General features: G+C 40.0%; 1 protein-coding gene across 3 annotated transcripts in view; it reads left to right on the forward strand.

Annotated features, from left to right (window-relative positions):
* ccdc66 (coiled-coil domain containing 66) overlaps positions 1 to 13,016 on the forward strand; it is a 72,951-nt gene extending 59,935 nt beyond the window's left edge. For all 3 annotated transcript variants that reach the window (XM_043708098.1, XM_043708099.1, XM_043708100.1), the window contains 3 exons: positions 10,192 to 10,445; positions 10,887 to 11,008; positions 11,905 to 13,016. In XM_043708098.1, coding sequence (XP_043564033.1) covers positions 10,192 to 10,445; positions 10,887 to 11,008; positions 11,905 to 12,009 — 481 coding nt within the window. In that variant the 3' untranslated portion in view covers positions 12,010 to 13,016. The remainder of the gene's footprint in view (positions 1 to 10,191; positions 10,446 to 10,886; positions 11,009 to 11,904) is intronic.
* Positions 13,017 to 14,964: the final 1,948 nt, after the last annotated feature.

Below are 14,964 nucleotides of genomic sequence, written 5' to 3' on the forward strand. Positions count from 1 at the left end.
GTGTTAAGGATTTAGATGGAGAAGAATTTAAGTGTGTACAAGAAAATTTTCTGATTCAGTATGTGGATGTACCTACTAGAGAAGATGCAAAACTTGACCTACTCTTCGGAAATAGGGCAGGGCAGGTGACTGAGGTATTAGTGAGGGAGCACTTTGGGGCCAGCGACCATAATTCTATTAGATTTAAAATAATGATGAAAGGATGGACCAGATCTAAAAGTTGAAGTTCTAAATTGGAGAAAGGCCAATTTTGACGGTATTAGGCAAGATCTTTCGCAAGCTGATTGGGGGCAGATGTTTGCAGGTAAAGGGACGGCTGGAAAATGGGAAGCCTTCAGAAATGAGATATTGAGAATCCAGAGAAAGTATATTCCTGTCAGGGTGAAAGGAAAGGCTGGTAGGCATAGGGAATGCTGGATGACTAACGAAGTTGAGGGTTTGGTTAAGAAAAAGAAGGAAGAATATGTCAGGTATAAAGAGTGGCTCTTTAGAAGAGTATAAAGGCAGTAAGAGTATAGGTAAGAGGGAAATCAGGAGGGCAAAAAGGGGACATGAGATAGCTTTGGCAAATATAGTTAAGGAGAATCCAAAGGGCTTTACAAATACATTAAAGACAAAAGGGTAACTAGAGAGAGAATAGGGCCCCTCAAAGATCAGCAAGGCGGCCTTTGTGTGGAGCTGCAGGAGATGGGGAAGATACTAAACAAGTACTTTGCATTAGCATTTACTGTGGAAAAGGACATGGAAGATATAGACTGTAGGGAAATAGATGGTGACATTTTGAAAAATGTCCATATTACAGAGGATGAAGTGCTAGCTTTCTTAAAATGCATAAAAGTGGATAAATCTCCAGGACCTGGTCAGGTGTACCCTAGAACTCTGTGGGACGCTAGGGATATGATTGCTGGGCATCATACTGAGATATTTATATCGTCAATAGTCACAGGTGAGGTGCCGGATGACTAGAGGTTGGCTAACATGGTGCCAGTATTTAAGAAAGGTGGTAAGGATAGTTCAGGGAACTATAGACCAGTGAGCCTGACATCAGTAGTGGGCAAGTTGTTGGAGGGAATCCTGAGGGACAGGATGTACATGTATTTGGAAAGGCAAGGACTGATGGGGGATAGTCAACATGGTTTTGTGTGTGGGAAATCTTGTCTCACAAACTTGATTGATTTTTTTTGAAGAAGTAACAAAGAGGATTGATGAGAGCAGAATGGTGGACGTGATCTCTATGGACTTCAGTAAGGCATTTGACAAGGTTCCCCATTGGAGACTGATTAGCAAGATTAGATCTCATGGAATACAGGGAGAACTAGCCATTTGACTACAAAACTGGCTCAAACTTGGAAGACAGAGGGTGGTGTTGGAGGGTTGTTTTTCAGACTGGAGGCCTGTGACCAGTGGAGTGCCACAAGGATTGGTGCTGGTTCCTTCATTACTTATATAAATGATTGGGATATGAGCACAAGAAGTATAGTTAATAATTTTGCAGATGACACCAAAATTGGAGGTGTTGTGGACAGCGAAGAAGGTTATCTCAGATTACAATAGGATCTCGATCAAATGGGCCAGTGGGCTGAGAAGTGGCAGTTGGAGTTTAATTCAGATAAATGCGAGGTGCTGCATTTTGGGAAAGCAAATCTTAGCAAGACTTATACACTTAATGGTAAGGTCCTAGGGAGTGTTGTTGAACAAAGAGACTTTGAAGTGCAGGTTCATAGCTCCTTGAAAGTGGAAATGCAGGTAGGTAGGATAGTGAAGAAGGTGTTTAGTATGGTTTCTTTTATTGGTCAGAGTACAGGAGTTGGGAGGTCATGTTGTGGCTGTACAGGACATTGCTTAGGCCACTGTTGGAATATTGCATGTAGTTCTGGTCTCCTTCCTATCGGAAGGATAATGTGGAACTTAAAAGGGTTCAGAAAAGATTTACAAGAATGTTGCCAGGGTTGGAGGATTTGAACTATAGGGAGAAGTTGAATAGGCTGGGGCTGTTTTCCCTGGAGCACCGGAGGCTGAGGGGTGACCTTGTGGAGATTTATAAAACCATGAGGGGCCTGGATAGGATAAATAGACAAAGTCTTTTCCCTGGGGTGGGGGGAGTCCAGAACTAGAGGGCATAGGTTTAGGGTGAGAGAGGAAAAATATAAAAGAGACCTAAGGGGCAACATTTTCACGCAGAGGGTGGTACGTGCATGGAATGAGCTGCCAGAGGAAGTGGTGGAGGCTGGTACAATTGCAACGTTTAAAAGGCATTTGGATGGGTATATGAATTAGGGTTTTGGAGGGAAGTGGGCCAGGTGCTGGCAGGTGGGACTAGATTGGGTTGGGATATCTGGTCGGCATGGACGAGTTGGACCGAAGGGTCTCTTTCCGTGCTGTACATCTCTATGACTCTATAACTGATAGGACTTAGATAGGAAAACTGGACATCAGAAGGATTTAGAAGCAAAAGGGACACGTCACCAAATCTCCTGGACTGATGATACTGTATTTCTCAGTATTTTACCCTCCATCCATCATAACTTTATTTTTGTTTGTCTATGTGTGCTGCATCTGTGTAGTGGTTTAGGAAGGTGATACAGTTTAGACTTAGAGTTAGAAGTTGACTGTTCACATTTTGTTTTTCTGGGTTTCAAACTGATATATGTTAGCAAATTGTAGTTAGGTACAGAAACCTGGTAAGTGTTTTTTTGTTGACCATAGTCCACCAGACAGGTAAACTGGGGCACTTTGAGTAATTTGATTAAAGCCTTGAACTGTTGTGATGAATTTGCGAGTTGTGGGGCTTGACTATCAGCGCATTGTTGCAAATGGATCATGACAAGAGTTTGGAGAATCATCTCTGATGATTTTGAAACAAAGGCAACATAGATTTAGGTGTAGTATTAGTAAGTGATAAAGGATTAAAAGGAACACCAGGTTTGGTACTACAAAAGCAAATGACATTGAAAACTGCTAGAAATTCCTCCAGGTGGCACCATCGCTCCTGACAAGCTTGAAGCAGATTATAAAGGCAGGCTTATTGCATTGGCAAGTAAGTTGGAAGTGGAAATGCTTAGAAACAGACATAATCAAAGGGCTGGCATGGAACCGGTTCATATTGAGTTTCAATTGAAACAGCTTTAGCATGAGGAAAATCTTAAAGCAACTCCAAATAGAAAAAAACTAGCTGGAGCAGAATTCCAAAGAACTGAGGAGCTGTTAGGAACTCCAAAGGTCTTTGGAAATGAAAAAAAGGTGAAAATTGAATTTAAGAAGCTGGAACTAGAGTTGCAAGCAAGAAAGGGGAGAAAGAATTTTAGGCTTAAAATGATGCAGGTTTTTAAACAAAAACAGAAACTGTTTTGCGGCACGGTGGCCCAGTGGTTAGCACTGCTGCCTCACAGCGCCAGAGACCCGGGTTCAATTCCCGCCTCAGGCGACTGACTGTGTGGAGTTTGCACGTTCTCCCTGTGTCTGCGTGGGTTTCCTCCGGATGCTCCGGTTTCCTCCCACAGTCCAAAGATGTGCAGATCAGGTGAATTGGCCATGCTAAATTGCCCGTGGTGTTCGGTTAGGGGTAAATGTAGGGGTATGGGTGGGTTGCGCTTCGGCGGGGCGGTGTGGCCTTGTTGGGCCGAAGGGCCTGTTTCCACTCTGTAATTAATCTAATCTGAACAGAGCTGTGTTAGGAAGTATCCAAATCATAACCTGGAATCCAGTGAGGAAATGTTTAAGTTTGTACAGGGCCGACCAAAGTTTGAGGAGAAGGATGTGGAGGCATTCGTTTACTATTTTGAGAAAATAGTGTGAGGTTATTTGGCTAAAGAAATGCTGGGACATTGCCCATTCAAAGTAAAGTGACAAGTAAAACACAGGAAATTTATGCTTCACCATCTGAGGGCATTTCTAGGGGTTATGAAGCTGTAGAAACAACTAGGAGAAAGTGAGGACTGCAGATGCTGGAGATCAGAGCTGAAAATGTGTTGCTGGAAAAGCGCAGCAGGTCAGGCAGCATCCAAGGAGCAGGAGAATCGACGTTTCGGGCATGAGCCCTCGAGGGTTGGGACTGAGACAAGGTGGGGGGAGGGGAAATGAGGAAACTGGAGCTGAAGAGCTTCTGGGCAGAGGAGATGACCTGGGGTATGCAGTGAGAGAGAGACTCACTGAAATCCTTGTAGAGGGAGGAAGAGAGCTTCTTCAAGGAAGGCATCCTTGCAAGAGGATTCGCAGTAGGTTAAAATCTTCTAGGAGAAAGTGAGGACTGCAGATGCTGAAGATCAGAGCTGGGTGTTTACGAGTTAATACCTGAGCTATGTAGGTAACAGTTTTGGTACTTAACTAAACAGCCTGGGCAAACATGCACTGAATTTGGAACATTAAGTAATTTTGACGAATGGGTACAAGCATTAGAAGGAAAAACAATGTATGAAATGCTCTCTAAAGATTTTCTTGGATGAATTAATAAAACTTGTTTTTCAACATTACAAAAAGTAAAGGGTTGCGGCTTCTACGCAGGTAGCAGTAATGGCTAATGATTATGAACTGATTCATAAATTTAAACCTTTTTCCTGTCATCCTCCTAAATCAGAAAGGGAAAGAAAGTAAATCTGTGAAAGGCAGATGAGTAATCGGGATAATGAGTGGATAGTTGGGAATGCTGTAAGATATCCTCTGGTTAGAGAGGAAAGAACTGACAGTGGAAGTGAAAATCGAAGGCCATAGTGTTTCCATTATGACAGTGGGATGCATTCATTGACAATTCTAGAGGTTGCAAGGGAAGCTTATGAGACTTACTGAGATTTATAAGACTGAGAGTCCAAAAGAGAAACTCAAAAAGAAGATGGCACGGATCAAAAGATTTTGCAACTATAATCAAAAGATCTGAGGAAACACTGTTGTAAAAGCAGCAAGAGTCAGTAGGGAAGATGAGATATAAAAACAATTTTGGTCTGAAGGAAAGATTGCTTCAAATAATTGTCAAATCCATAGCTATATTAAGAGACACAAGATCTACACAAAGCCCTACTGGAGAAGGATTTAGCTTTCTCCAAGTCCTCAAATGGGATAAGTGAAGATTTTCCTGGTTCCTTTGTACAAAGTCCAAAGTGACTGTGCCTTGTTGTTTGGACCAGTGGTAGTCAGAGTTGTTAAAAAGTTAACCATGGAAAATGTTGATTTATTCCAGGGGAATGATTTGGCAGGCGTAAAAATTATGGCTTCGCCTATAATCATGGAAAGTCCAAGTGAGGATAAAGAGATGGAACAGTTACAAGAACAGGCTTCATTCAGTTGTGTTGTGACCTCAATTAGGTGTTAGAATGGCTGAAACCCTTATTTACAAATGAGGATAGTTCAAAGGAAGTGTTTGTCTTCATTCATTAGTTGAGGCTGAAAGTAGATTTGGATGTAAATAAGCTTGCAAGACAGCTTATACTGAAGCTGGAGGAGATGTGGAGTACTATTACATTAATTATTGAGTTCTAATAAGGAATTGGAAACACCCTGACAGACTTGGATGAAGAATAGACTGTTGTTTATCAAACTGTGGGACTGTCCAGTTATCTTAAGGAGATATTACAAGTGGCATATGAAGTTCCTGTGACAGGACATGTAGAATATGGAAAATGTGAGTATTGATAATCAGGCATTTTACATGGTCGAGAGTTTGTAAGAACATAGTGCAATTCCTGGGAAAAACAAATGTCCGGCAGTAAGTAAACCTCAACATTGTAATTAAACTAGCATCTTTAATACCAATGCTATTGTTTGAAGGACCATTCAGTTGCATGTTAATACATTGTATAAGATCATTATCAATAATGAAAGTAGGATACTTGTACATCCTTACAATTATGAATGTGATCTATCAATTTCTAGAAACTATTCCTTTAAGGATAATTACAGCTAATGTAGTAGTGGAAAATTTGACTTTTTTCACTCATTGTGGCCTACCAGGCACCATTTGCAGTTTTGGTATATAACAATTGAAGTCAATTGCAAATTATTTGCAAATACACGAGCTTTGCAGATATACCATCAGACTCTCAAAACCACGATTTAGACATACTGTGATGCACACTTACACGATTGGGAGAAACTACTAGATTTTCTACATATATTCCCCAAATCGATCTTTGGGTTTAGTCCATTTGAATTGATCCTGGCTGTAAGAGGTCTGCTAAAATGTTTTAAGGAGAAGTTCTCAGGACAAAATATTCATGGGTGAGGTGCCAGAAGACTAGAAGTTAGCCAACATGGTGCCATTATTTAAGAAAGGTGGTAAGGAAAAGCCAAGGAACTATAGACTGGTGAGCCTGACATCAGTGGTGGGCAAGTTGTTGGAGGGGATTCTGAGGGAGAGGCTTGACATGTATTTAGAAAGGTAGGGACTGATTAGGGATAGTCAGCATGGCTTTGTGCATGGGAAATTATGTCTCACTAATTTTTTTTTAAGAAGTGACAATGAGGATTCGTGAAGGCAGAGCAGTGGAAGCAAGGTTTGAGAAGATTTGTAGCTCAGGTTATGTTTTTGGATGTAGGTTTGCTTGCTGAGCTGGAAGGTTCATTTCCAGACATTTCGTTACCCTACTAGATAACATCTTCAGTGGGCCTCAGGCGAAGCAATGCTGAAAATACCTGCTTTCTATTTATATGTTTGGGTTTCTTTGGGTTGGTGATGTCATTTCCTGTGGTGAAATCACTTCCTGTTCCTTTTCTCAGGGGGTGGTAGATGGGGTGTAACTGGATGTGTTTGTTGATAGAGTTCTGGTTGGAATGCTATGCTTCTAGGAATTCTCGTGCGTGTCTTTGTTTGGCTTGACCTAGGATGGATGTGTTGTCCCAGTCAAAGTGGTGTCCTTCCTCATCCGTATGTGAGGATACTAGTGAGAGAGGATCATGTCTTTTTGTGGCTAGTTGCTGTTCATGTATCCTGGTGGCTAGTTTTCTGCCTGTTTGTTTTTTGTTAACCTTAATCCAACAGACAGATAAACTGGGCCACTGAGTAATTTCATTAAATCTTGAACTGTTGTGATGACTCCAGGAGGAGTGGGGCTTAACTGTCAGCACATTTTCCCAACTGGGTCATGAGAAGGTTAAGGAGAAATACCAGAAGTCCCTCCTTGAAAGCACTGGCCTAAGCAGTTTTTGTAAAAGCACACTAAAGTACCCCTTGAAATAAGACTTGCAATTAATAAAGAATCTATAAAAGCTACATAAGTTCCTGCATTGGGGAAATGAGCAAATAATTGACATGGTATAGGTGAGTGTATAGTGATGCTGATAATGAGTTACATAACTAGACCTATGTAATATGAATTTTCTATCTATCCATTTGTGTGCCACTACAAACCTGAGCTGACCATTTCTAATTCCACTTTTCCCTCTTTTTGGTTACTTTTCACTTTACCCTTCTTAGATCTTTTCCTGTTTCCTGGTCTGATATTCTGTTCTTTCAAGGCCCCATCCCATCCCTTCAGTACTGTTGACTTTTCTCATCTCTTGCTGACATAAGAAGCTTGACTTCCTTTTAATTATAGTCACCCTTTGTGCTTCCTGGAGCAACCACCAGAAGGTCCAGTGAAGCAATTGTCATTATTTCCTTACACTAGCAATCCCAACTGCCCAATTCTATTCTCTAGTTTACCTTAAGCACTCAGTGAACTTGCCAGGCAGAATATTGTCAATCCCCTCGTTCACATCATCTCTTTCTTTGTCAACCTGTGGATTTGCTATCACTGCGTCTCTTTCCCATCTCCCTGCAGAATGATGTCCAGTTCTGAACAATGCCCTTGACTTCTAATAACTTGCTTTGGACAATTACATCAACATTAGCCATAGTTGAATTCTGCCTGAGAGGTGAGGACACCAGTGAACCTTTCACTCCCTTGCTGTATCTGCCACCATTTGTCCCAGGCCGTCAGTCACAATGTGACTTTTACTGCAAAATCATATTTTGATTTATCCTCCCTGTCATTTGGAATTCTCTCTTCCTCTGAACATCTCCACTTGTTCCGATGTCTCACCTCTTATTTAAAATCTTGGCTTATGAAAATACTGAGCTTTCTTCACTTTTTTCCTTCAGTTTCTGTCCTGAGTGACTTATCCTTTCTGAAATTGATTTCCATCTTAATTTGTCATGTGCTGTCTCTCCTCTGAGTTCACTGTCTTATATGCTCCTTTCATACTTGACACTCCATATTCAGGAGGAAGTGAGGACTGCAGATGCTGGAGATCAGAGCTGAAAAATGTGTTGCTGGAAAAGCGCAGCACGTCAGGCAGGATCTGTCGATTCTCCTGCTCCTTGGATGCTGCCTGACCTGCTGCGCTTTTCCAGCAACACACTTTTCAACTCCATATTCAGTCATCCTTAACCTTCCCATCTTACTGCTACCACCATGTAAATCATAGGACCATAATTGCTGACTTTCTTACCTCTGCCCCAATTTCCCTTTCCCTCCCAAACCCACTTTCTTCTGAATCCAACCACTTAACAACTGCACTTCAGAATCCCAGCTTGCTGTCACAATGTTCTACCATTGTCTTAGTTACCATAAAAATATATACTTCCTCTCACTCATTCCCTTAGTATCACCCTCACCTCTACTCCAAAGAACTCTAACTTCTACTGTTATGAAGGACACATTATTTAACTATTCACTGATCTAGTTGGACACAAACTACTATCTGTCATTTGCCAAATGAGAGATAAATGCACATTATATTAGAGTCATCCTAGAATTAAAAGATAATTCTGTTTTTTTCTTTACTGCTAATTGCTGACTTAAACATCTTTTCCCATTTTTTTAACCTCACCTCCAAAAAAGTGCAAAAGGCTCAAGGACTAGTTCAACACTCAGATTGAGAACATTTAACCAGCTGCATGTGCCACTTCCCCTTCTTTCTTACCAGGACAAACTTCTTTGAAGGTTCTTCCCTATGGTATTCCTCAACCGACATCCTACTTTAGTTTCTTTCCAATCTGCCCTTGTGCTCCCTCTGAGCTTATTTTCTTCATGAGTTCCAAACCACCATCCCCCCACTGCCACCAAATCCACACTATTTCTCATGAACTGTTGACTATTTAACTTACCTCCTTGAATCCTTAACTGATATTATTGATGATTATGTTTCCCTGTCCTTCAGATCTTCTCAACAGCTAACCTTTTATCCCATTCTTGTAAAATGCCACTCCATCCCCCTTTCCTCTCATCAGCCCATTCAGGGCCTTTAATGTTGCAGATCAGTTCCTCTGTTTCCTGAAACTCTGTGTTTGAATTTACCCATTAAGACTCCTCTCTCTGTCATAGTATTGAAAAGACTCCTGTCAAAGTCACAAATAACAAATCACACATGATTGAGAAAGGTAAACTATCCCTTTATACCTGGCTGCAGCCTTTGACACAGTTGAACACATCATCTTCTTCCAGTGATTCTCCATATTAGATTAGATTACTTAGTGTGGAAACAGGCCCTACGGCCCAACAAGTCCACACCGACCTGCAACGCACCCAGACCCATATTGTCCAACAGTGTAGGAATGCACTAGAGCCATTGCATCTTATCTCTGCTGTCATAGCCACCTGCTGTGGCTTTTCTTTCTAATCATGCAATATTACCGATATTTTTGGCACCTTTCTACATCTTATCTAATAACTGCTCCTTCATGACATCATCTGAAAACACACTTTTGCTTCCACATATATTTATCGACTGTATCCATTTGATCTTTCATCCACCTTTCTCAACCCCTGCATTATCTTTAAATTGTCAGATTACTTCACAAAGATGAACCTATTTGCATTAATTGGTTACTTACAGTTTACTTAAGGTTTTAGGGGGTAAGTAATTTAGATATTTATAGGCAATATCAGGCAAGTTCTGAGGCGCCAACAAACTCGATAAACACAGCTACTAGGATAACATTAGATGAACATATGTCTTTGTTGCAATCGATATTTTTGTGATTTATGCCAAGTTAATTTTTTTTCTAAATGCTGCATGATTCTATCTCCAAGAAGTTTAAGAAATATATGAAAGAAATTAACAATGTTGGATTAAGATGGTATTACATTTTCCTAAGAAATTTAAATCATATCTAAACAAATACCATTTTGAAAGAGTTTTGAGAAGTACTAGAATAAAAACAATTTTGCAAGCATAATTCAATAAGAAATGGAGGTTTAATGGAAGACTTTTTTTCTGTAGGTGTATATCTCCACCAGTTCCTGCACTGAGGAACAAACCTCTCCAAATAGAGCAGAAGGAGCTCCATTCAATTCCAAACATGAATGCAGGCGAATGGTGCCAAAAGGCTCTATTTGCTAATGAATCAGACAATGACAGACCACCATCATCAAACTTTGTTCCTTATGTGCGCACAGATGAGGTGTACCATTTGGATCCTGATGCACCACTGTCAAGGCCTTCAACAAATGACCCACAATACAAACATTTCAATGGTATTTATGTAGCCTTGTTTTTCACTTAGGGAGCTCGTTTAAAAAGTGGTGAACATTGTACCTCTGGGCACAGATATCTGCTATAGCCCTGGCTTCTATTTCTCAATTTGTTTCATTCTTAAAACTACTATGGTTTGAAGTCTTTCCCTTGGCTTAATGTCCTAAAATAGTATTTTTTCAGCAGATCTCTTAAAATGTTCGCTGTGACTTGCAGTAAATTCTGGATCTTGAAAGAAATCCTGTTTAACAAACCATGCACTGTTCGATCTTTTCTATTTTAGAACATACGTAAATTGGAAAATGTTTTGTGGGTTAATACTTACAGATAGATGAATGCATGTAGTCATCGTTAAGATGATAGATGTGAATCTAGGAAACTGTGTAAGTCCTGTTTTAACAAATATATCCAAATTTTCTGTTTCATCTTTTGTTTCGGTTCAGATCACTTTCATCAGCAAAACTATAACTCAGACCATTCAAGAGATCCTCTCCTGAACCCTGATTTGGTGAGAAACAGGGAACGACAACAAGCTATTCTCAAAGGTCTTTCTGAGCTTCGCCAGGTAATACTTAATCCATAAATTGATTCTGATACATTATATAAATTTTAAAATTTGTATACAAGTAGTCTTGCTTCTTGCAAACTATTGATTCTTTGCTTCATGCCAAACCAAATATGTAGCTGCCATCTTGATTGGTGTCTGTAGTGGCTTCCCAGTCCTATAAGTTTTTGTACTTCAACTTGACACAGACTAATGTCTCCCTATCTCCACCTTCCACAAATTGTAGCTCAGTCCCCTCCCTGGTACAGGGTACAGTTTTAGACAGGTCTTCTTTGAGCTGCAAAAAGAAGGGAGCTTCATAAAATAAAATGGCCTGGATTGTAAGTAACCTTGTGAAATGGTAAAACAATGCTAAACTGGAAGTTCTTCTGCATATATGCTTCTGATGTCGTTTTAACAAAAAGGTAGTTTCATGATTTTTTAAATTTAGTGTTATTTGTGATACTCGAGGAGTACTGCATGAGAAACAATACAACATTCAATAACAGGCATACAGATGAAAGCAAAATGCTACTAAAACATTAAACGTGACTGCTTTTGGAAAAATTGATGAAAAGATCAGATATTTCTGGCCAGGATGTATGCTGGTTGATTATGTCAGACAAAGATAATGAGTGACAGTCTTGATCGAGAAGGCAAGTGAGTCAGATAACTGAATGCATGTGGTACCAAATATAAACTGCAAATGAAAGAAGTATAGTTTCTGAGAATGCCACTTTAGTAGGGGTTGTGCTGAATTAAGAATAATAGTGATCTTTAGATGCTACATTTTTTTTGGAAATCAAGTACCAATGCAAATATGAAGAGGTGCAAGTATTTAAATGTAGACTGTGCATTTTAAAATACTAATATTCAAAAACCACAATAGCCTGAAATCAATTTTATTTGTTTTATAGGGCCTAATGCAGAAACAAAGGGAACTGGAAACTGGTCTAACATCCAGTCCTGCACATGAAGATGAACAGTATTCAGTACCACCTCAAAATGTAGGATCACTTTGAAGCATCTCCCTCTTGCCAGCTGACCAACCCAAGTCTGGAAAATATTAAACTCAAATTTGATTAATCTGAGCTGATCAGTGATAGCACTAGGCAGTTGTAGCCCTTTAGAAATGATTGTTGGTTACTATTTTTGTTTTGTTTGTGTTATCTACAAAGTTTAAATATTAACATGGAAAAGATGCATCCATGGCCAGGTGATGCTTAGTTGTGCACAGAAGAAAAACATCTCATTAAACACCTTGGATGTTCCAAAGTATTCCATATCCAATAATTTACTTGCAGTGGTGTTGACCATTACCCAGTACCTACAGACCAAACAGATTAGCCACTGTCTGATTGCACATCATTTATTGATTCAAATGCCAGATTGCTTTGCAATTTCATTGCATTTGAAAATGATGTAGCTTCAGGTTTCTTTGGGCTACGTTTTTCCGATTTAAAAGCAGTGGTGAGAGGTATTGTTACTCCCAACTATGTTCAGTTGTCAGGATACAAACAATACTGGCAGGGTTGTATTTTTTTGCCCAATTTTTATTTACCCAAAATTGTGCAGATTGCTTTCATGAACTGATGATGGTTTTGTCATCACGATACATTATTAGCTTTGTACTCTGGATAAAGAGCGTATGAAAATACATTAGCAAAGAAAATTTTAGTCTCCCACAATTTGTTTAAGTTGACTCCTGAATTTAAGGGCTGACAAATGTTTGCATCATGTGAGAAGATAAACAGCCAAATCAAATAGGGTCAGATGCCTCTGCTTTCCAGTAGCTAATTACATCGTAAAGTTCAGGAGCAAAATGCTGAGAAATTAGTTTGGGTTAGCTAGAAAGCATCAAGTTTTTATGGAACACCATTAAATTTGTGTTAGCAATCAATTTTAAAAGTTTACATTTAAGGGAGACTTCGATATTGTCTGATTCAATTATAGATTTTATTTATGTAAAAGCACTGTTTTCATTTTCAACAGAGTGAAATAAATTCTGCTCATGATCTTTAAAATGAAAGGGATTGCAACAGTAATTCTTTAACCTTTATTATAGATCAATTATTTGTTTAATGCTTTGTCCAGAGAAGTAGTATTGTTTATTCCCTCTGCATTTGTGCTTGAGGCCTTGCGTGTCACTATGAGAGATCAAGTTCTCTGCAGTAATAGTTAAAGCATTTTAAATTATGTTCTCACTCCAGTGTAATGTGTTTACATGCTGCTAGAAATTCCAGTACATTAATGCATTTATTTGGAGGAAATTTAAGCAAAAACATATGGGCGGCACAGTGGCCCAGTGGTTAGCACTGCTGCCTCACAGCGCCAGAGACCCGGGTTCAATTCCCGCCTCAGGCGACTGACTGTGTGGAGTTTGCACGTTCTCCCCGTGTCTGCGTGGGTTTCCTCCGGGTGCTCCGGTTTCCTCCCACAGTCCAAAGATGTGCAGGTCAGGTGAATTGGCCATACTAAATTGCCCGTAGGGGTAAATGTAGGGGTATGGGTGGGTTGCGCTTCGGTGGGTCGGTGTGGGCTTGGGCCGAAGGGCCTGTTTCCATACTGTAATGTAATCTAATCTAAAATTAAATTAATGCCATTCACGAGGATGGTAATAATTTAGATCGTAAAGAAGACATGCAAGAGCACAATGAGTCTGTTAATCCTAAATTGGTTGTCTGTGCAATTCTTCACATACATGATCACCTACAAATGTGCCCAATTGCAGAATCACATCTAATGTTAAGTTTAGCAAGTGTAGTCAGTTTGGGAGCTTGTTATGAATAGTCAGATGTGCTGTTTGATGCAATCCGCCAGTCTTTAGGAAATATGCATACATTGGATCACTCACATTCTGCCCATCAAATGGAGTATTAGAGTGTAGGAATGTGTTTTTGGCTTGATGACAACATCCTGTTGGTGACAAACATCATATTGTGAAGAGGAGGTGTGGTACATATGTACTGGATGCTACATATTAATACACACACACACGTCTCAAGTTTGAACTCAACAGAATATGAAACTGGCTCATTTCTCAGGGCAATGTCTTGGTCAGTCAACCTGTCTGGTCTAACTTTAACTGGTACATTACCCATGTTAACACCTCCACTGAACAATCATTTACTCTTTGGAATATATGTTACTTAAATTAGTACTGAAAATGTGTTGCTGGAAAAGCGCAGCAGGTCAGGCAGCATCCAAACAGCAGGAGAATCGACGTTTTGGGCATGAGCCCTTCTTCAGCTGACCTGCTGTGCTTTTCCAGCAACATATTTTCAGCTCTGATCTCCAGCATCTGCAGTCCTCACTTTCTCCTACTTAGATTAGTAGCCTTGCAAATTTTCCTCAGAGCCAGGTGAAATTTTTTGGTAATGTAGAATATGAATGTTGCTGAAAAAAGACCTATCGTGAAAGCATTTTGAACAAGCTATTTGGATAGCCATTTATCCAAATTTTCTGAAGATGGTGTAGATGGCAAAATTACAAACAGTGCTTGTTTTTGTATCCTCCTGTTGGTTGAATACCAGTCCAAATAATAAATACTTAACTTCTCAAGACCATACTACCATTCAGTGATATCACTGACTTAACTCTAATGGTATCAGCTGAGGGATGTAGGAAAAGATTAGGTATAGGGTGTACAATTGGGTGCAGGGTGGCCCTGAGTGTCTTCAAGGATGAGTCTGGCTAAAGAAGGCTCTTGATCACCTGCTAGCCTATCAGTGTTGTCAGTACTTCTGATGACACTTATTTCCTGAAAACAGGCCTGCAGAGTCTTTATTCACCCTCCTTTGCCTGGCTGAGCTTGTTCTCACTTTGAACAACTTCTCCTTATTTCCTCCAAGTTAAAGGTGTTGCCATGGGCCTGAATGTAGGTCCTAGCTCTTTGTGGGATATGTGGAACATTACTTGTTCCAGTCCTTTTCAGGACCCCACCAAAAATGCTTTCCAATACATTAATGTCATTAGCA

The sequence above is a fragment of the Chiloscyllium plagiosum genome, chromosome 18 (genome assembly GCF_004010195.1).
Source record: "Chiloscyllium plagiosum isolate BGI_BamShark_2017 chromosome 18, ASM401019v2, whole genome shotgun sequence".
NCBI classification, from domain to species: Eukaryota; Metazoa; Chordata; class Chondrichthyes; order Orectolobiformes; family Hemiscylliidae; genus Chiloscyllium; species Chiloscyllium plagiosum.